The following is a 24365-nucleotide window of genomic DNA, read 5'->3' on the forward strand; positions in this document are numbered from 1 at the left end:
AAAACGGAGAAATATTTCATTCAATAGAATTTTTGTAATATTTCTAAGAGCTGAAACTACCATTCAACATTTAATGCTTATTTCTTGCGCTCCACGAATTTCTAGTCTATGTTTCAATAATCTCATATCGTAAATGGATGATAAATATTCAAACCAAATTTTCAATTATGATGGGTCAAATAGTTCAAAAAAATTAATTCAATGCGCTCTGAAATTAAGGAGCAACTCTACTGCTTCAATACCACTTCATTCTTTATTTTTATTATATAAAACGCAAAAGTCCTTCATTTAATCTCTAAAGCAATAAATATTTTCCTTTCGGAAGATAATCACCCAAAAATTAATTAATCTTTCAACTTATCCGCTCTGAAATTGAGAAGCAACTCTACTGCTCCAATTCCAATTTCATAGAAGAGAAAAAGTCCTTCATTTCATCTCTAAAGCTTTAAATATTTTTCTTTCGAAAAAAATTAATTAGTCTTTCAACATATCAGCTCTGAAATTAAGAAGCAACTCTACTGCTTCAATTCCACTTCATTCTTAATTTTCATTTCATAGAAGAGCAAAATCCGTTCATTTTATCTCTAAAGCAAAAAATATTTTTCTCTCGAAAGACAATCACCCAAAAATTAATTAGTCCCTCAACTTACCACCTAAATAAGTCTCTCCAAACTCTTCACGTGAAACTAGTTTCGAAAAAACCGTATTTTAATGTCCAAAAAAGATCCGTCTATCAGAGCTCAACTGACGAAGCACAAATCTACAACGCTATTATACCGCGTTGAGACCACCAAGTGAAAAACAGCGTACGCGACAACGTAAGAGACCGAGCGGGCTACCTGTTGCGATTGTGGCTCGGGTCGGAACCTGTAGCGATGTTTTCGCAGACGACTGGATGAACTGCGCGAATATTCTGTTGCCCGGCCAGACCAGCCGATTCCCTGATCGCTACCTGACGGCAGAGCCAACGCGCTTGCTCCCCGGCACCCTATCCCACCAACCTCCGCCTCTGTGGCCGCCACCGTCGTTTTCACCTGCCTGGGCCGACGTCACCGATTTTCCGAATTTATCAAGCTATTCGTTACGAAGTGGGTTAGTGGAAAACTGAATGCTGTAAATGGGTCATGAGCGGAACCATGATGACCTTAGCCTGATTACGAGTCGGGGATGGCTATGGAGCTACATTTAAGGACCTGTTGATCAAGCACTGGCTCCTGTTATGTCTGACAGGAAGGGTAATATTGCAAGCTGTTGTTGAAACTAGATAATTTATGCTGTACACAAATCATTTCTCGATAATGAAACGTTAAAGTTCAGTCGTAGGATCGAAAGATCTCTGCCTATCTCAATTGGCTTTCAAGTCTACTTGAAGTAGTGAGAGCGTAGAGACCACATTAAGATTCTTCATACGATTTAAAAATTTCTCTTGACAAAATGCATTAGTCTATCCCTAACAACATTGGTTTTCTCCCTGACGGTTTGCGTCCGCATGGTATATTGACCACAGTATACTTTTAAAAAAGCTTGAGGTATGTGGAATAAGAGAATTGCCGCTTAAACTACTTAAAAGTTACCTGACGAACAGTAAACAAGTTGTTATTTTATGTGAAAATTGAGAAAGAATTCTATCTTCTGAATAAGATATTATTAGGGGAGTCCCACAGGTCACTATTCTGGGTCCTAGTCTTTCCGTAGTATACATAGATGACCTACCGGATGATATCCAGAATGAGAAACCAACCATGATTGAGGAAGAGAAAACAATGACAGAGGAAGTTTCCTATACAGTTAAATTATTCCTCCAGCACAAGATCAAACACAATATTTCCAAAGAATATGAACATCAATAAATGAGTATGTTCATTCAACTGAATGCTGTAAATGGGTCATGATGACCTTAGCCTGATTACGAGTCGGGGATGGTATGGAGCTACATTTAAGGACCTGTTGATCAAGCACTGGCTTCTGTTATGTCTGACAGGAAGGGTAATATTGCAAGCTGTTGTTGAAACGAGATAATTTATGCTGTACACAAATCGTTTCTCTATAATGGAGAATGTTCAAGTTCAGCCGTTGGATCGAGATATCTCTGGCTTTGATGAGTCTCTTTTGGCTTCAAAACTACCCAAAAGTCGTAGAAGCGTAAAGATCACATTGAAACAATCTTTTGCGTACGATTTGGAAATTTCTCTTAACAAAATACAATTTCAGTACATCCCTAACAACTATGGTTATCTCTCTGTCGGTATGTGTCCGCATGGTATATTGACTACAGTTTACTTCGAAAAAAGCTGGAGGTATGTGGAATAAGAGAATTGTCGCTTAAACTACTCAAAAGTTACCTGACGAACCGTAAACAAATCTTCTGAAAAAGATATTATTAGGGGAGTCCCACAGGGCACTGTTCTGGGTCCTAGTCTTTTCGTAGTATACATAGATGACTTGTCGGATGATATCCAGAATGAGAAACCAACCATGATTGAGGAAGAGGAAACAATGACAGAGGAAGTTTCCTATACAGTTGAATTAATGAGAGAGGCATATCTCATGACTGAGGACTAATTCGAAGTTGATATTAACATCTTTTTGTATGCAGATCACACAAATATTCTTATAACTTACAGAAATGTTGATTTAGTGACCAATCATCTAAAAGGAACAATGTCAAAAGTTGCAGTCTGGTGTAAGAGGAGCGATCTCAGATTGAACACAAAAAAGGTCCACATCAATTATTTCTCCATCACAAGATCAAACACAATATTTCCAAAGAATATGAACATCATGAGCGAAACCATGATGACCTTAGCCTGATTACAAGTCGGGGATGGCTATGGAGCTACATTTAAGGACCTGTTGATCAAGCACTGGCTCCTGTTATGTCTGACAGGAAGGGTAATATTGCAAGCTGTTGTTGGAACGAGATAATGTGTGCTATACACAAATCGATTCTATATAATGGAGAACGTTCAAGTTCATCCGTTAGATCGAAAGGTCTCTGTCTTTCTCTTTTGGCTTTCAAGTCTACTTGAAGTAGTGAGAGCGCAGAGACCGTATTGAAACCATTCTTCATACGATTTGAAAATTGCTCTTGACAAAATGCATTAGTCTATCTCTAACAACATTGGTTTTCTCTCTGACGGTATGGGTCCGCATGGTTTATTGACCACACTTTTGAAAAAGCTTGAGGTATGTGAAATAAGAGAATTGCCACTTGAACTACTTAAAAGTTACCTGACGAACCGTAAACAAGTTGTTATTTTATGTAAAAATGGAGAAAGAATTCTATCTTTTTAATAAGATATTATTAGGGGAGTCTCACAGGGCACTATTCTGGGTCCTAGTCTTTTCGTAGTATACATAGATGACCTGCCGGATGATATCCAGAATGAGAAAACCAACCATGATCGAGGAAGAGGAAACAAAGACAGAGGAAGTTTCCTATACAGTTAAATTAATGAGAGAGGCATATCTCATGGCTGAGGACTAATTCGAAGTTGATATTAACATCTTTTTGTATGCAGATCACACAAATATTCTTATAACTTACAGAAATGTTGATTTAGTGACCAATCACCTAAAAGAAACAATGTCAAGAGTTGCAGTCTGGTGTAACAGGAGCGATCTCAGATTGAACACAAAAAAGATCCACATCAATTATTTCTCCAGCACAAGATCAAACACAATATTTCCAAAGAATTTGACTATCAATAAATGAGTCTGTTCATTCAACTGAATGCTGTTAAGGGAGACCCCAGGGAACTATTCTGGGTCTTAGTCTTTTCGTAGTATACATAGATGACCTGCCGGATGATATCCAGAATGATAAACCAACCATGATTGAGGAAGAGGAAACAATGACAGAGGAAGCTTCCTATACAGTTAAATTAATGAGAGAGGCATATCTCATGACTGAGGACTAATTCGAAGTTGATATTAACATCTATTTGTATGCAGATCACACAAATATTCCTATAACTATAACAAATCACCTGAAAGCAACAATTCCAAAAGTTGCAGTGTGATGTAACAGGAGTTATCTCAGATTGAATACAAAAAAGACCCACATCATGTTTTTCTCCATCACATAATCGAACACAATCTTTCCAAAAAATATCAACACCAATGATAGAGAATTCGAAATGAGCTCAAATATAAAGTTCTTAGGAATCACAATCGATATAAATCTCAACTGGAGATCTCATTATGGTCTACTGATTTCTAGGTCAGGTAAATCAATTCCTAAAAGGAATAACTATGGTTGCAAAATGGCGAAGGCATAATTAATCACTTATTGAGGGATTTCATGGTGGTTCTGTCACTTCAAGGTTCAACATGAATGGAAATCAAATTCAGATTACGAGTAGTTTAGTAGAAAACTTCGGTTCTGTTTGAATACGACTTTGGTATCCACGATGACTCGCAAGTATTCCACTTGGGATTCCCAAGAGATATTTGGACATTTGGACGTATTCGAACAGTTTGACTAATTTGCGTCACAAGAGAAGAGCAGCGCTTTTTTCTGGATTCACTTGGATGAGCCATTTACTGCACCATTCTTCCAGGTGGCTCACATCGTCCTGAAGGTGTTCGGTTGCAAATGAGGGGTTTTTAACCTGGTCATGATCCCAGAGTCATCTGCGTATATGGCTAGAGAAATTGGGTCAGACTTGAGGGTGTCGGCTGTAGATGAAACACACTACCTTGGGGAACTCGAAATCTCCATAATCATAAGGGCTTTTGCAGATTTCACTCTAAGTGAAGGAATTTTTTTTTTAACACGTAGTCGCTTATTTTCAGTAAAGTTGGCTATGAATTGAATAATCAATTCCCAGTATTGTATATGTAGTCAGGTTTTTTTTTCAAGTATTTGACAATTGAGAATCTATATATTCTCATATATATGTTATGTAATTATAAGAAAATTAACATGTTTTGGAAATTTACATAGGGGATTCTCACATTAAACTGTTTCGATAAAAACAATTTCATTTTCAATCCAATTCAATAAAATATCCCTCAATAGTTTCCAATTACGAAGTTCTAGAGTTGAGAACCTGGGGGACCTATGTAGAATACTTTAACCCAAGCACGTTCCGTATCCACTGTGATCTAAATGAGCCCAAATCTGTTTGACCACAGTTTTAATTCTTACGCACAAATGAATTTTGCGGTTGTTGTTCCCTTTATTCGGTAGGTGTTTTGTACGAAACTGAAGAATTTTCAATTTTTTCCACAAATCGAAACGTTGATGTTGAAAAATAAATAAAAAATTCTTGTTTTTTAGACGAAAATCGAAATATGGGATGATTGAGTTCGAAAAATCTTTTTTTTTCAAACGTACCATAATAACGTCATTTCTCGACTGACAGGATCATCGAAAAGTTCCACTTTTCCTACCGGCGGAGGGAAAAGTGGTTGCTACGGAAACGATTAATTAGTTACCATGAACAAGAATGAATAATTCTGATTTAAACGTCATTATTTGAACGAACGAGTGTTAGAATAAGCCTTCTGTACTAGAATTATACATTATTTTCTCTAATTCACTGCATTCTTATCGAATTTAATGGAATATTTTCAATAAATATCATTTACTGATTTTTGCATTGAAAAATGTTGGTTGGCAGAACAGATGTCTGTATCACAAACTCAAAATTCAATAAGTGTTGAAGACGCAATTATCAATGAATACATTTAAATATCTGATTTTGGAATGAACTAGATTCCTCCAGAAATAAAAGCATTGCGATAGAAGCACGAAATAGAATAATTCCCCAGAAGTCAAAAAAATATTGGGAGAACGAATATACAAAATTCAACCAATGGACCAGGAAAAATCATCCTATTTACAATAGAAAACGTTGTTATCGCATATTTTGTTACAAATATTTAAGCAAACTATTGAAAGTTCAGCTTTATGGAAAAAAAAAACCTATTCGATGTAATGTTGTATACTCAACCTGTAACGTTATATTGATTTCGACAAATCATTCAAAATGACAAGCTTTATTGTTAAGAAAATATATTCCAAAAAAATCTAAGGTTTTAGAATTTGAAGACATTGAACAGTTTTTGAATTTGTTGATGTCAAGATATGTATATTATCTTCGATGTTATCTGACATTTCATAATTTTGGAACAAAATTGCAGATAATATTAATTATCAGATATTCTAGTGCATGCAGAAGAATCGAGATGAGCAGCATGATTATAAATAATCAATCATCTGCCTCTCACTTGGCAAATAAGGTTTTTTCTGAAATCTTGGCTAGCTATATTCCTGCATCGAGTAGTCAAAATTTGAACGTTCCCATTATAAATACAATTTGCAAAGGTACTACAAACGTAACCACTACAAACCTGGACTATCATTCCATGTAGGGATGCATTATGCATTCTAATGTAACAATCAAAGTTTTCAATAATTGTGCTTTCAATGATATGGACTGAGAGTTCATTCAATCTTCAAATTATTATAGAATGAATAGAATATATCAAAACAAATCTCATTTATTTTCATAAAATCACATATTAGCACAATTGCAGTAATTCTACTTTAGTAATCAAAAATATAAGTGCATTAATATTGTTGATGAGAATAATAATTCTCTCAATCATTTTTTCTGAACACTAATGATATTTATGCTAAAATTTTTAGGTTAGTTATATTACAATATATTTCATCAATGCCTTTCCATAACTTATCCGTAAAGAAAACATTGTAAACAATATTCTTCATCGAAAATATTTCTAGTTATTTCAATCCTTTTGGTTATCCAATGCAGTTATTAAATATATAAATAAGTATGTGTGGATTGTACATATTAGTATTTTCGATTTTTTTACCCTGGAGAGTTCAACAATTCTGCAAAATAAATGTAAATAGTAGTCATACGAGATGTAATAATTTTGCTTGATTCTACCTTCCATTTTATGAAACAACTTCTTCTATACTATTAGATAAGTTCGAGATAACATAGGATCTACTTGATATATTTCTATTTAGGCAAGTTCCAGGAATTTCGATATTACTATAGGTGTAGAATAGATATTGTATTTGTTATTGTTCACGACTTGACTTCTGAGCAGAAATGAAAATAAACGATGAAGTGACAGATAAATCCGTGACGGCTGACGGAGAGTTCGGAGTAATAACATATGATAATAAAATATAACCATGAAAGCTGTGCAAATCTGATATATTCGTGTACGATTTTGTTCAGAATTTGATTGTATGAATTACAAAACGTTTGAAAAAAAAATAGCATATTTCATTCGGAGTTGAAGTGACTTTTCATGGCTCGCTTAAATTGCCCGCCGAACGGAGTGAGGCGGGCAAACATAAGCTCGCCATGAAAAGTGACACTTCTCCTCCTTGTGAAATAATATACTATTTTTCTATTCCATCAATAGAAAAATTATACTCGTTAGAAAGTATTTGATCAATAATGATTGTAAATTTCTGAACAATTTGGTGAGTGAATATTGAAAATTTAAAGGAAATACGAACCTGGCATCAGTACCTCATTCATTCATGCGTCTTTTACGCCGTTCTAGGCCATAAAATTTTATATAAATATACATATGTATACGATATGCGATTTATTACAATGTCATTGTTATCGGTATTTTTGCGATATTCTGTTCGAATCTTCTATGGTTTTGGCGAAGTTATCTACACGAAATTCATAACGAAGCTTGAAATTGTTTTTTATCAGGTATTAATATTACAATTTCAACTCTATGAGTATTTATGTAGGATCCAGTTATTGTTCCCTGTAAATAATTGAGGTGCTCAACGGGATGCTTGGAGACCTATTAGTTTTTCAAGTGTCGAAGGCATGACGGTTTCAATGAATTTACAGGGAACGAATTGTTATTGTACATATAATGTAAAAAGGATGTGTAATTCTTCGGGGTGTCGAAGATGTGTCATGTCGGTTGTAAAACTTAAGAGATTTACTGGGGTTGGGAAAGTTCGAGAACAAGACGGTTGTACCAGATGTGTTACATCTGTGTATCAGGTACTAGTCCTTCGAGTATATTCGATTTCCAGGAATCCGCGAAGATCTTTGTGGGCGGTACGGCAAACTTCCTATTGGACTAGGGGATGGTACTTTTCCTAAGTGTGTGGTCAAACCGAAAGAAGGGAGGTCGATATTCGAGACAGGGTAGTTCCAATCGGCAGAGAGACAGTTAAGCCGAAGACGGGTAGAGTTCAAATTAAGCCGAAGACGAAAAGACGGTTCGCGGACTAAATAAAGACGAGTTAGAGACGAGACGACCGAAAACTTGAAGTACGACGAAGACGTGATAAACAAAGACGTTTCGAGTAATCAACAAACGAGTTAAAGACGAAATTCAGTACCGTAGTGAGAAACTTGTTAATTAAGACGTAATTAGGATCTTCTCAATACTGAGTTTGTACTGTATAATTGTGGCTCTGTAAATAATTCAAAAGAGTTTAATTATTACAAATCCAACAAAGTCACGGAGAAAAAGACGAAAGGCCAGGTAATCGAATCATACCTCAAGACGATCGATTAACCAAGCCTACATTTATTCCTATATTCTTCTTGAATTTTCTCTGATTTTGTGATCGATATGAAATTTTGTTTGGAACTTTAAATTGTTATTTTACTTGATTGCAAAATTTTATCTTTGTCAGATTTCTAGGTTCCGAAATTATGAGAGAAATGAATTTAGGGCACCACTTGTTGGATTTCGCCCATTGACCCTGAAATTTATAGGTTCCGCTTCGAGAGTCGAGAGAGAATACATTTTGTTGAAATTATATTGAAAAACTATTAGTTATGTTATAGATAATTGTGCTAATTCATAATATACAGGCTGGCCATTTGAAAACGAAACAGACGAGATTACAGACGAAATAAAGTTTTTCGATAGAAATGCTCGGACAGGTCGATTTCTGTTTCGAGGGGGACAACTTAAGATGTAGGTTACGGACGCATAGCGCTTCAACCCTTGCTACTACAACCCTCACCCCCAAATTTTGAATAGGGAAGATGGGGTGAGTGATACCTCATTTGAAAGGTATTTTTATACTGATTTCAGCACAGTAATTGTTTTTTCATTTTATGCATTAGTTCTCGAAATATTCTTAACTAAGTATTTGAAAATGAAGTGGTGTTTTCATGGCACTTGTAGTGTTTTGTGAAAAATCGACATTTTGAGCTTCAAAACAACCATGACTGTGGCTTCCTTCCTAACTAACTAACGCATGAATATTTCGAGAACTAATGCATAAAATGAAAAAACAATTACTGTGCTGAAATCAGTACAAAAATACCTTTAAATTGAGGATCACTCACCCCATCTTCCCTATTCAAAAATTGGGGGTGGGGGTTGTAACAGCAAGGGTTGAAGCGCTATGCGTCCGTAACCTACATCTTAAGTTGTCCCTCTCGAAACAGAAATCGACCTGTCCGAGCATTCCTATCGAAAAACTTTATTTCGTCTGTAATCTCGTCTGTTTCGTTTTCAAATGGCCACCCTGTATTAGGTTATACGTGGTAAAAATAGTTGTGATTCCTGATAGGTTATTATCAATTGTCGATTTAATCTCAAACTATAGATATTTGTTTGTTTGTAATTAAGCTGAGTGAATTTGGTCGATGCAGCTATTATATTTGTGATATACTTTCCTATTTTTATTTTATTGTGTGGAATATATCCATGAGATTAAACATTACTTATTATTATGAAATTTAGATCACGATTCCGATTACTCAACTTGAAAAATCGCTAATTACACAAGTCGATTGCCAATGATCAGATACTGTAAAATCAAATATTTCTAATATTTTTATTTACCGGAACAAGAATTATTCAAATCGGCTTCAATTCTAATAAATATGATCAGAAAATGACATTTCGTGAATATGGTATCCCAATAATTAAAATCAACGTCAATATCGGATCTGAACCATTTTCTTCCAAATTTTCCGTTATATAATATGTGAAGTATGTCGTATGTCGTGTGTCCTTTTCAGGTTTCAACGAAAATTGCAAATATCTTCACTGAAGCCGGATGAAATATTCTACTCAAAATTAATTTAGCAACGACCAATATTTCGTCTGAGAATTCTAGAGAACCTTATTGCATGATGAGCCGAAGTGATTGAATATAAAGTGGATTTGGAACGATATCAGTGAATATGAAAATTATTACATGAGTAAAATTGAATGTAGATCATTCCTATGCAAAATTCTATTGGCGATTCACTTTTCTCTCTTAGTTTTTCGCTACCTTAGTATCAAAAAGTTTATAGTTTTCGTTCTTTCGTATATGCTTGATGAAGAGAAGTAATTCTGATTAGCATATACGTTTAAGGAAAAAATTTTCATGAACTGTTGAGTTTTTACCAGAGGTATGGCATATTTCCGAAATTTTCATCAAAAAAGCTATCTAACGATGCAATAATATACTGGGTGTAACAGTTAAAATAAGGAAGTAGTAGTCTGTTTCCGGTATAACCGGAAGTTGAGATCTGAAAATATTCAGGGAGAAAGATCATTGTCTCAAACCCCAATATGCAAATTTTCAGTACAAAATTATGATTAGTTTTCCATAAACGTCTAATAGGCCATCCCGGTGAATCCCCCTGTATATAGCAAACCAATTCTCCCTTCCGTCATTGTTTCGATATTGTCATATACACCCATTATCGAATGTGGTGCTCGATATAGTATATTCAAAATTTGAAACCTATTAATAATCAATTCTCAATTGACCAACATCCTGGCTCGAGTTCATAAATCGAGCGCAGAGCAGAATCACATATACATATTTCTACGTCATCATCAGCGAGCTGATACATATTATACTGAAATTTCAGTAGTGTACAGTGGACACTAATGCAAGTTATGAATGAATTTGCTTGTAGTCGAAACCTAGTTCGACGAATTGCTAGCCACACGTGTGTATCAGAGCCGTATTCGATAAATACACATATGGGCATTTTCGGCTAGATCAAAACTAAACACAAGCCATTCAAATCAAATCAATGGACCGAATGTAAAATCGGAGATGAATGAAAAATTACGGCTTAAATAATTTTGGCGCTGGAAGCAAAAAAAATTTTATTGTGAAAAAGCATCAATAACGACATGACCCCCCACCCCTTCCAAAAAAACAGCATCTACTTCCGATGAAGAATCTTGCAATCACACTAAGTGTTTCCAAGGTTTTTGACAAAAATAAAACAGCAAAACAGAGCCAATACAAACACAAAAATCAAAAATATCGAATCACATATATAATATATACAAAGTAAAAACTATTTAGAGGGCACAACATTGATATCGAAAACTGTTAGAGATTTATTATTCGAAACTAGTTTCTATTAAATGTTGGTAATCCTAATGACCTAATTAGTTCTCGAACCAATACTGAAACTTTGCATGCCCTACCGCTCTTTGCATCTCGTGGTGTTATAGGTAATCTGTTTTATTAAGATCTCTTAGACACGTTATATATGTAGAAGTTGATTTTTTCATGTTCCCGAGATATCTCGAAAAAACTGAAAATCGAGATTTTCTTTATTTTCTGTATAACTCATTTGTTTCTGGAGATAACTTCACAAAATTCGGTTTGTGATCATCATCCAATATAGAGATTCTAATGGTGTTGTCAGATTTTTTTTTGTTTTCTATTGTTTCAGAGACACGATAGTCATTTTTTTTCTTATGGACGCCATATTGGTTTTCCTTATGAGCTGATAAAGAAAAAAATTGTATCACAATCTACACGAATATCGAGTTTAGGTACGCAAATTTAAATGGTTGTTATGATTTTTTCGAGATATCACGGGAACCAATGGAGATATTTCGGATCTGTTCACACCAACACATTCATCCCTAAATAACACAACTTTCTGGCTCGGTGAATGCGTTCAAGAACTCGTACAACCGATAGCTGGGCCATAGTGTTGATAATAAAGTTAAATCTGAAGTTTATTTTATTGATGTGGGTATAGCTCAGGGTAGTCTTGCCGGACCTATTCTGTTTATAATCTACATAAATGATTTGCCATTGTCATTGAATAAATATCTCATCACTAATTAAATTGATGACACCAACATATTATTACATGGAAATAGTTCCAAGGAAATAATTGAACAAACAAATTATTGCTTCGATGAGGTTGATAGTTGGTTTTCTATGAATAGGCTAGTGATAAATACTTCAAAAACAAGTTTGGTGTTCTTTCGTACTAAACAATCACAAACATCTACATTAAACAGTATTACTCTTGAAAATAATATAATAGAACCTGTATCAAGTACAAAATTCCTTGGCATACAAATAGATGAATTTCTGGATTGGGAGATACATAAATAAACTTTGTTTAAGATTAGCTAGTGTTGGTTATGATATCAGGGTTGTTGCTCAGTATATGAATGAGGGTACTTTGAAAATTTTATATCATGCAAATTGTGAATCGATCATGAACTCTAGAGTCCAATCAATATTCATAGCTCAGAAAAGAATTTTTAGAACTATATGCAAAATTAAGTACAGGGATTCATGCAGAGGTAAATTCAGAAATATGAATATAATGACGGTATATGCTTTGTATATTTATGAATGTTTGTTGTTTGTTTTTAAAAGTAGAGATAAGTTTGATATGGGAGTTAGTCATAATTATAATACAATAACTCAAGATTTATTATATCCTTATCATAGATTAACCTTGAGTGAAAAAGGTCCTTATTACATGTGTATTAAAATATTCAATAGACCACCTAATTTTCTATATTTGAATGTATAAACATCTTAACATCGGCTTCCAAATAATTCGAAAGCGAAGGTAGTGTTACTTTCGTAGTTGTGAAAAACTTAATGATTTTATCCCTCTTTCAATGAGGGTAATATGGAATTATATTAATATTGGTTGGTCTACCAAGTGATATTTATTATACAGGTGGCTCAGTAAAGGCAATATGGAGATTTTTATAGCAGTCAAAGTAGCCAAACGCAGCGAAGCAGAACAACCTCAAGTTGTTTTTAAGAATCAAGGAAGAAATATGAAGAAGCGACCAGCAAATTGGGCCGAATGGATGCCTGTCAAATAAGGGTGAGAGCGGTTCTGAGAACATCTGGAATTTTCGTTGAAAATCTGGCAACTTTTGATACAGATTCTCAGAAAAATAATTTTTTGAACCTGGCCATCCTGACAGCAATGAACATTTGAGCACTCCAGTTGAATCCCACATTCCAATTAACTCCCTTTTCACTGATCGATTTTCTCCGATAACAAGCAGCCATCCTTTGTCTCCAAACGTTCCAATTAATAAATTGTCTTTTCAGATACATTAATGAACCTTAATGAGGGCACCGAATCGAATGGATTCACCCCACCATTCTAGAAGAGACTGTCATTGATTGTATTTTTGGTTTGTTTTTGAGTGAATAACGTCGTAAAATGAAACTGAGAGGAGATGCTCTTTTTATCCTATTATGTTCAGTAGATTGTTATGTCATTTGATCGTGCAACGATACAAGCTTCAACAATTGAATTGTTTTATCAAAATCATTGCTCATTTGTGAACACTGAAAACTACTACAAATTTAAGAAGGGTTTATGGACGATATATTATTCATTTAATCGACCCACTATTCGTCGTACCTATTGTAGAAAATGATGTGTGTACCTAGTATCGTGTAAAGAAAATTCGATTTCAAATTTGTCTAGAATACGACGAATAACTGACTTTGATTAAATAATTTGAATAGTATATTGTGCAACAAGTGGGGAAAGTCCAACTTTTCTCGCAAGTGTGGAAGTTTGTGGCACGAGCCTGAAAGGCGAGTGCTGCAATCACACGAGCGAGAAAAGGACTTTCTCTAATTCTGTGGTTATTCCGTTCATTCTTCCACATCTTGTAGAACAAAATCGTGCGAGAATATATCAGAAACGCAGAGTTTTCATGGTTATATTTTATTATTCTATGTTGGCACTCCGAACTTTCCGCTACGGCTTTATCTGTCAATTCATCAAATTACCTTAAAGAAATCAGTTCTGCCAACCAACATTTTTCAATGCAAAAATCACTAAATTATATTTATGGAAATATTTCATTAATTTCAATGAAAATGCAGTGAATTAGAGAAAATAATGTATAATACTCGTACAGAAGGCTCATTCTACCACTCGTTCATTCCAAAACTCGCCACTTCGTGGCTCGTTTTTGAATTTTGAACTCGTGGAAGAATATCAATGCCTTCTCCACTTGTATTATAAATAACTATTCTCCACATGTTGCACACTATACTTTTCCTACAACTGCACAAATTTCAATAATTCAAGTAATGAACTTGATTTAAATCAAAATGACCTTCGTTGACAGTATGTGCTAATAAAAGCCCAATTTCATTGGTCTACCAAGATGAGGAATAATATTTCCCACAGTATGAGCAATACGTTGTTTTGAAATTGAGTAAGCTGTGAAGAATACGCTACTTTCCATAGCAGTTGTAGGAAAAATTCCAGTTGTTATTGTTGAATATGAAAAATTGAAAGTAATTTATATTCCACAGTTCCCAAAATTTTTCATTCAAATTTAAAACAATGTTTTTGTTCAATTGATGCTTTACTTGAAAAAAAATCACATTTTCAATTGCCACCAATGGCGTTCAAGGAGAATATCATGGTCCTTTTTCTCCCCTATTTTACACCACTGGAAAAAAATTACAAAAATTATACTTATTTCGCATTCCCTATTCAATTTTTAGTGAAAAATTTAAACTTGTTTGTATACTGTTTCTGCCGAAAAAATTTTTCATTTATATTATGTTTCTATTCATAATAGTATTCTTGAAAACGGTTAGTTTTTCCGAATTCAAACAAGTATACATTCTTCACTGATAATTGAATGGGAAATGGGCAAAAAGCATAATTTGTTTATTTTACCAGTGGTGTAAAAACATGGGAGAAAAGTGATCATGACGTCCATCCATTACGCTATTGGTGGCAACTGAAAATGTAAATGTTTTATCGAAATAAAGCACATGATGAAAACAAACTGAAAAAAAATATTTAATTGAAAAATTCCGGAAAATGTGTGAGTTATGGATAAAAATCATTTTTAATTTTTCTTATTCAACACCCTGTATCTCTGTAACGAACAACATTTGAGAAAAGAATTATTAGGAAAGTATAATTTATTTCTCAAGACAAATATTTTGTTTCAATTTGGTACCATAATTTCGGGACACCCTGTAAATTCTAGGATATCGAATTTTCATAAAAACTTTTTGTTATCTTTTGCCATTTACTAACAGATTTCCAAATTTCAGTTGTTCTCCGGAACCATATAATGGATTCTGTTCATTAACGAATTCAACCTGGATCTCGACCTGGATACAATTTTTGCACATTGTTTCAATAATCATTATGTACACGGCGTTCTACTGAACGAATGAAGAGGATTAATTATTTCGACCACGAATTCTTCATCATTGCTTTAAACCCAATCATTTAAGACCATTCTCCGGCCTCCGCACAAAATCAGAAAATCCCAGAAATTTGGGTGATTTGAATGATACCCAACTGACCAGCGCAAAAAATAAATTCACAGAGTTTTATTTATACATATTATTTGACATTAGCTTCCAAGAAGAAATTTCCCAGATTCAGAAATAATTCCCATATATTTGGTAAGAAAAATAACAAATTATCAATTTTCATCACCAAATGGTCATTTTCTAAAATAAAAACAACCCTCGTATGATTGAATCCTTAACAAAGCGCAAACCCTCCAAACTCCAAACCCTCAAGAGAGAATTAGGGATTCGAGTGGTATATTACAGAAACAGCTTTTGTGTCGAATACAACGAAAAATTCCATCCATCCTTTTAGTAGGCGAAAATTTCATCATAATATGAAAGTTGGAGTAAGTCAGTGTAAACCTTTATGAATTTTAAGTGGGATTTTCTCCATTTCAGCTCTGTAGGATCTTTTCAACCTCATTTCGCATTATTCCAATTAGGATATTTCTGTCATTTTTGTTCGTTTTCATCTTATATTATATTCCATATAGAGGGATTGCGGTATTATTATTATTTTCATATAATTTTTCAATGTATATTAATGAATCTCATGTTCTGGTAGAGTTTAGTTTTTTAACTGAGAATGAAATTGAACAAGACTCGCACAACTTAACTAATGTTTAGTGATTCAAAAGGTTTTGAATTACTAACACAAGTATTGATTCATCAATTCCTACATTATGACTGTCTTCATTTTTTGAGAATCTACCGAAGGTAATAACAGATTGAGTATCAAGAATGGTAAGCATATTTTACAGCTCGAAAACAAGGAACCCGCTTATTGTCTGATATAGGTAGTTTGTGAGACTTATAGGTTTTTCGCACTCTCTTTTTTTAATTTGAAAGAATATATTTCCACCTATGTACTGAAAAGCCAAAAGTGACCTTTAAATGGGGAAAGGATTTTTCTATACATCAATTTCACTGATATACGAGACTTTACTATGAGCAAATGTACTAATTTTCATATTTAATGTATCTAATAAATACAGTGAGATTTTCGTTTCCTTGATTTCAAATTTTTCTAATTTTATTTCTTTTTATCATAAAAATAACTTCTTTGGAGAATCAAATAATGGCTATCACAGAACCACTATTGCAGGGATCGAACCCAGTATTAAGTTAAGAGTATTTCTACTTCATTGAACTGTAATTTTAACGCTAGGACTTTGCGATAAAAAAATATTTTATTCAGTATCAACAATAACCATTAACAATTTCATGAGAAATGTCTTCAAGTTTCAGTGAAATATTCTACTTCAAATTTGTTCAGGATGTTCCCAAATGGGACGTTAAAACAAAAATAAAAGATTCCTTGGGTAATTATAAGAAAAAAATGTTCTATATACATGGACAAACACTTTGTTTTGAGATATATGTTGTTTCTTGCAGTCCTACGTTTTTTGTAATGATTATACGAATTTATCGAAGTATTAGGAATCATTGCTAATTGCTACAGATTCCAAAATAAGCAACAAAACTAATAAGAAATGTATTCATCACAGCTCTATAACTGGGTCTTTATGATAATTTATGTTTTCCTGAGGATTTTAAGAGAATTTTTTCGAATTGTTCTCACAAAATAGGTGGCAAATACGATAAAACTACAAACGATCATAAAGTTAAGTACAACATCAAAGTTCCTCTTACATTTTTCTAAACTAGTTGTGGTTCACCAAAAAAATTCTGAAGGAAAAAGATTTGTATTAAAAATTGCCATATCACGAGATGTAAATTCTAAAATGAAATATTAACACCAAATTTCAGTTATACATATAAGTATCTTGTGAAATCAAATGCTATGAGAAAAAACTTGGAAAAAAATCAAACTTCAAAAATGAAGCGTTTGCGGACCCATACTTATAGGTCATTTCTACGTAAAATTATCCGAGAAATCACTCATTTTCGTTTGTACCAATTAAGGAACACCGTGTAATTATAGCTACGTGATTTTTATCCTGGAAAAATTATGGTTATGTTATTCTTCCCGAGCTAGAGAAAACTCAGTGCAAAATAGAAATTGATTTTTGTACCAAAAGTTTTGAAGTATTTACCTACGTTGGATACAATTTTTTTCAAGTCCAGAGCAAAGGTAGAGGAAACCTTGCGATCTCTTTTGTAATGAGAAATTTCATTTTATGTTTCCAATTTAAAAGTTCACTTCCCCAGATGCATCTCAGAACGTTTTAAAAATTTGTATTCTGTGTCTTACTCTCTATCGGTCTATCTATCTCTATAGAGAATCGTGTTTGGGTTGTGGATGGTCTCATAAAAATTATATCGTATCCAGATATGTAATAGGTAATACTGGTAAAAGGACTCACGTTAAGCATGCGCAAACATAAAATTCCCCGATTCTCACAGTTTGCCTTTCCGTTTCTTTATTACTGCTTTCTTATGCCACTTCAGGAACATGTTATTACCTCATTTTTGTCATATATTAGCTCAAATAATTGTTATAGTTATGCCAATCATTTTATTCATTATTTCTTCATTCACACTATAATTTCACCAATAAACATTATGGAAAAGAGATTTTTTCTTCATTTAGATAGGTAGCTAATTCATATCCCAGTTGAAATCAAAATCATCAACTCATCTTCACCAATTGAAGGTTGCTCCAACATTGTACGATGGTTCACCCCGATTAGGTCCTGAGAATACCTTAGAAGCGCCAGCATGGACTTCATGATTCCCAAAATCCTTTTGCACCCTCACAGATCCTGCAGTGTTGCCATCTTGGTCTCTATTGATGTTTGGTTGTACTTTCCATCCTTCAGTGTCACGAACATGCCGGCTATATATTGGTATGTTCCGGGATTCTTCGGGAAAAATTTTCATTTTTCTTAATTGGCCCCTTTCTGTAGTATCGCTCACAGGTAGAGATTGTGCGAGAACCACCAACAATACGAAACAAGCGAAGAATACCATTTTGGACGTCATCTGAAATTCATAAATAGGCGTTAGATATTCGCTCTTCTTCTTCTTTAGGAGCCCTTCAGAATCCACTCCTGGACATAGGCCTCCCCTCTTTTTTTCCACTCTTCTCTATCTCTAGCTGTTCTATACCAACTGGATATTCGCTCTACTCATCTTAAATTAGAATTGAGATTCTGTTTTTATGAGTGTGGACTATTGTTTGAGCGTATTTCTTATACATTTTTCGAAAAGGACATGGCATAATAATGAATTATCAAATTCTGACGAGATTTTAATAATAATAATTAATTGGAAAACAGCTACATGCGCCAAAAAGAGGTAGAAAAAATTTCAAAATATAGGGACCTTAAAATGAAGCAGAGTTTTCTTTCTTAAGCTGATTTACTAAAGTCAAGATAAATAATGTATTGATCCTCTGAAAAGACAGAAAAAAAAAAGAAAAAACAATACATAGTAACATACGAACTGAATATCTCACTTATCTGAAATTACGCAAATACAGCAGAGAGATATTCTTGAACACTATAATAGGTAGGAACCCTGAATTATCAAGGTTTTGACCCCATTTTTAAATTGTCTGTGAAGAAAAGATTTAATTTTCGAGTACAAATGATCAATATCAATATATCGTTTTATGAAGAATTTAAATTTGTAAATTTAGAGAGGGAGAGAATTTATTGGAGCGATTTTCCTCATTTAAAGGTTTTTCTCAAAAACTCTTGAAGTATTCATTTTAGTTATAGGTTTTGCTCTTTAAACTCCTTTTTTCACACGTAGAATTGACTGAAATAATAAAAATATATGTTCTAATTTGAAAATCTTGAGTTTTGATGAACTTGAATGGTCCAAGTTCATGATCTTCTGATAATCCCCCTCTACATGTTTGGTCCAAACCTCGAAAGCCTAAAAATACAACGTATTTTCAGAATTAGAAATAAAAAAAGTTTTTTAGAAAACGCAACCATTTTTTTCACAATAATTTCATTATAACTCATGAGCCATTGAGTTTTTCTCCAAGGTATGGCATATTGCTGAAATTTTTATAAAAAAAAGCTATCTAATGATGCAATAATAAATATCAGAGACTAGTAATCTATGATAATATACTGCGTGTTGAATTTGAAATAAGGAAGTAGAAGTCTGTTTTCGGTGTAACCGGAAGTTCCGGTATAACCGGAAGTTGTAGAGATATGGAGATATCTTAGGGGGAAAGTTCATTGTCTTAAACCCCAACATCCAAATTTTCAGTACAAAATTATGATTAGTTTTCCATAAACTTCTAATAGGTCATCTGGGTGAGTCACTCTGTATAAATAAAATAAATTCCATATATTATCATAAAATTATATAAATTATAAATTATGAAGTATTCATTTTATTCAAACTTCGTGAAATCCCTATTCTCAAACCCGTTGTAAGTGAGTAAGATGTAGAAATAATTCATAAAAACCCAGTAGAAACCTGTGTTATAATGAATAGTGAATGACAAATAATCCAACACAATCTATTAAAAAAAAAAAATTTCCGAAAGATAATTTCCAATGTAATAAAATATCAATGGATCTACATAAATTCAGTGAAACATCAACCACCCACCTTTCTAAGCAGATTAGTTCTCCAACACTCTGTTTTAACAGCTACACTTCTATAATAATGAATGCAACTTGCATGTATGTATCGTTTGAATTTATATGGCTTTGTTTAATCTGATGCGGTACTTCACAAAATACGCGCTCCTCTCGGGATTTTTTTTATCAATTGTTTATGAAATTAAACAAAACAATAATGAAACATTACTTCAAGCATTAATGAAATCTCTCGTAAAAGTTGATGATATGATGAAGATATTTAAGATTTTTCAAAGTAATAGGATTTTGCGCTGATTAATTTCTTAATTTCAATATTCTTGAGTTGAGTAAAGAGGATATTCAAAATTTGCATTTTTGATCGGCTCTACATAAAAAACGTATTATGTTCAAAGTTGAGTATATTAGAAAGGTTAAACCTTGACATTTACAAATTAAAAAATATCATTTAAATGACAGACACGACTGGTCAAACAATACAACAATCAGATCAATCCAATTTTTTATACATTGTCGATTGTTTGGGGCTAATCTAATGAATGGCAACTTCGATTTCTTTTTTTAATTAATAATTTTTTTCTGGATGGTTGCCGTATTTCATCCTTAACGGATCTCCACCAAAATAGCCCATCGACGTCAAATCACAGTACCTAGGAGGCCAACTGACATCAGCATTTTGACTGATTATTCGATTTTTGAAAAACTGTACGCAAAAGATCGATGTTACGTTGGCTGTGAGGCAAGTAGCGCCATGTAAAATTAATCTCAGAAGAGTATGAGAATTTTTCAGTTCTTGAGCACGATGAGTTGATGTTGATGAATGTTCAGTCCCATTCTGGGCTATAACAGCAATATTTTCATGCTGAACGACAACGTAAAAGAGTTGTTTCATCCAATAACGATACAATTTCACGATTTTGCAATTTGTGGATCAATTTCTGAAGCAAAATCGTGAAATTGTATCGTTATTGGATGAAACAACTCTTTTACGTTGTCGTCCAGCCTGAAAGGAAATTTCTATTGAATTTTTTCACGTAAATTTCTTAAGATTTAAATAGAAGATTTTTCATTTTGAAAATAAGTTTTTAATATTTTTCATTTTTGTTCAATCGTAAAAAAAAACCCTTTTTGTTAATGTCAAATACTAGACTAGCATTCTGCCATGAGACGAATAACAAAAGTGTTGCCATACTAGAAATTACCATTACTTCAAAATGCAAACGCTTTACAGCCCAACCGTTATAATGGGTTTTGATCGAAATTATCATTCCAGATACAACTAAGGAGTAATCATAATATCAAGATTAATTCATTCATAAAAGCTCAAGTCGAATATATTTTGAATTATCTTAATATATATATTTCTTGTGTGCGTGTGTATGTGACTGAACTCCTCCTAAACGACTGGACCAATTTTGATGAAATTTTTTGTGTGTGTTCGTGGAGATTCGAGAATGGTTTAGATTTACAGTTTGGTCTACTGGAAAATGTTTTTTCAATTAATTTCTTATTTATAAGGAGTTGTTGATTTTGGAATGTTTTACATTAGATCCGGCGGACGGCGATAATACTAGGCTTTTCGGTGGTGCTCTACTGCTACTGTCTGGTGATTTCAGGCAAACATTGCCAGTAATTCCACGTGCGACATATGCAGACGAAGTAAACGCATGTTTGAAGGAATCTTATCTATGGCGGAGTGTCAGTAAATTGAGCCTTACTATCAATATGCGCGTTCAACTACAAAATGATCCATTAGCGTCAGGATTCTCTGAACAATTGTTAGACATTGGCAACGGTAAAATTCAACTGTATGAAGATACCCAATTTATTAAATTTCCAGAGAACTTTTGCAACATGGTGGCTACCAAAGATGAATTAATAAATAGTATCTTTCCAGATTTAAGATATAACTATACTAATCATGAATGGCTACGAGAGCGAGCTATTTTAGCTGCAAAAAATTTAGATGTAGACGCCATCTATTTTAAAATACAACAGTCATTGCCTGGTAATGAAATTACATTTAAATCAATTGACACCGTTGTTGATCCTGACGAAGTGGTCAACTATCCAGTAGAATTTTTGAATTCTTTAGATTTACCTGGAATGCCACCACATAATTTGCGACTGAAGATTGGCTCACCTATAATTTTGCTTCGTAATTTAAATGCCCCGAGATTGTGTAATGGCACGCGATTAGTTATAAAAAAAATCATGGGCAACATTATTGAAGCGAATATTTTATCTGGAAAATTCCAAGGTGAAATTGTACTTTTACCGCGGATCCCAATGATTCCTTCAGATTCACCTATACCATTTAAACGCTTACAATTTCCGATCCGTTTGGCATATGCTATGACTATTTATAAGTCACAAGGTCAAACGATGACATTTTGTGGATTAGATTTAGAAAATCCGTGTTTTTCTCACGGCCAATTGTACGTTGCGTGTTCCAGAGTTGGAAAACCATCGAGTTTGTTTGTTTATACTCCTCATGGACTAACTAAAAATATTGTACATCCAATGGCATTACGATAAATTAAGTTTTTGTAAATTAAAAAAAAATAAATATATATGTTATAAAATGTTTTGAGTGCAAGCTTTTTCACCTTTCATTAAAATGAGTTAAAGTTTTCATTTACGATGCTGTTATTTATTTAACAAAGTAATAACATTTCAATAATAATTTTCATCAAAGCGGTCCAGATTGTTTCAGCTCATTAAAAAAAGTATGAAATTAAAGACGTGTGTACAGGACAACGTCTGTCGGGTCCGCTAGTATCAACATAAATATGTCGATAATATATTATTACAGCTTCTACTTGAGGGATGTGTCCTTATAGTTTTCCTTACTTTCGAACAATTTCCCTCCTTATTTCCATTATATGTTTATTCCTGGATTCGAATGTCACGCAGGTAGCTATAGCTGCCCTCGTAGCTGCCTATGTGATGACGTTGGTTGTTACTCTGTAGTAGGGATGGGAATACCGGTTACTCACCAGTCGCGTTACATTCGCGACCGCTCCAGAAAAATACCGCTCCAAAATACCGCCATTTTGTAAGTGTGGTTACAGGTAACAAAACCGTAGGCGATTGCAACTAAGTTGAGTACCAGCGACGGAGGAACGAAGGAAACGAGACCGTTGGTATACCTAGACTATTTGTGGACTGTCCTGTTGAATAATAATTCATTGTTCATTGAGTTTCTACGTAATTTCAGAAGAATAACAAAATCATAACATAACATAACAAAAGCATAACAAAATCATAAAACTATAAGAATGTTTTGGTGGCTCAGAATAACAACAAAGGTTAGAATCTTCGAAGGGCACCTCATTAAAAACAGATGGTGTAAACTCCAGTGGAAATATACCATCATCGGGTAATCTAGGTATTACGTGAAAGAAATTATATCTGGAATTTCATTGGCAAATTGAATATTACAAATTGATAGAAACTCATTTCACATATAGTAATATCTAGAATCAATTTTTTGTTTACCGTTATTTTACAGAGAATTTTTAAGTATATTTGCATTTCTGATTGAGAATAAGGTTCAATTGTTGAAAGTAATCTCGGACTAACTAATTTACATTTGCTACAACCAATTTTCATCGAAGAAATAATCAAAAAATATTAAAAAAAAACATCGAAAATATTGAAATCATTAATCGAATTGTTTAGTTCTAATTCTCGAAAATACTATGGAAATCAAATATATTCCATTAGGCACTGAAAACACAATGGCAAAAACGATTTTTACGAAGTTATAGGAAGGTAAAGTAATTTCTCCTCGTTGAACATAGCGCAAATGAATGAAAAAAAATTAAAAGCACTGACAGCAGGAGTTTTTGGGTGATCATAAATGAATTTAGTTTTGTAAAAGGCACTGGCGTACTATTTTTTTTTCGATGTTATTATCCGAAGTCCGGTGCCGGTACACCGTAACTATCGTTACTTTGGAACCGGTTACTTTACGTTTGTGGAACGCGCGACTACGTTACTCAAAAATACCGTTCCAAAATCGCGGTATTGAAATACCGTCCCATCCCTACTCTGTAGTCCATAGGTCTGCCTACGGAAACCACAAATGAGTGGCTGGCTTGTGCTTTTGTTGTTGACTCCGTTAGTTTGTTGCTTACCTCCAACTGTTGCTCATCATGACACTTTTTCACCGTACTGATGAGGGCCGAAAGCCCGAAACACGTGTCTACGGTTAGATCTTCCCCTTGAGGCATGTGTATTCATACTTTTCCTTGCTATTA

General features: G+C 33.7%; 2 protein-coding genes across 2 annotated transcripts; one reads left to right on the top strand and one right to left on the bottom strand.

The window, feature by feature from the left end:
- Positions 1 to 18175: 18175 nt before the first annotated feature.
- LOC123672197 (coleoptericin-like) lies at positions 18176 to 18505 on the bottom strand. The gene has a single exon (XM_045606211.1). It carries the CDS (start codon positions 18503 to 18505, stop codon positions 18176 to 18178), a length of 330 nt encoding a protein of 109 aa, XP_045462167.1.
- Positions 18506 to 21825: 3320 nt separating this feature from the next.
- Positions 21826 to 22638, top strand: LOC123672198 (ATP-dependent DNA helicase pif1-like). The gene has a single exon (XM_045606212.1). It carries the CDS (start codon positions 21826 to 21828, stop codon positions 22636 to 22638), a length of 813 nt encoding a protein of 270 aa, XP_045462168.1.
- Positions 22639 to 24365: the final 1727 nt, after the last annotated feature.

Source organism: Harmonia axyridis, chromosome 2 (genome assembly GCF_914767665.1).
Source record: "Harmonia axyridis chromosome 2, icHarAxyr1.1, whole genome shotgun sequence".
In the NCBI taxonomy this organism is placed as follows: domain Eukaryota; kingdom Metazoa; phylum Arthropoda; class Insecta; order Coleoptera; family Coccinellidae; genus Harmonia; species Harmonia axyridis.

Bases quoted from the DNA above. Each gene is read 5' to 3' on its own strand.
- LOC123672197 (XM_045606211.1), bottom strand. From the start codon at position 18,505: ATGGTATTCTTCGCTTGTTTCGTATTGTTGGTGGTTCTCGCACAATCT.
- LOC123672198 (XM_045606212.1), top strand. From the start codon at position 21,826: ATGCGCGTTCAACTACAAAATGATCCATTAGCGTCAGGATTCTCTGAA.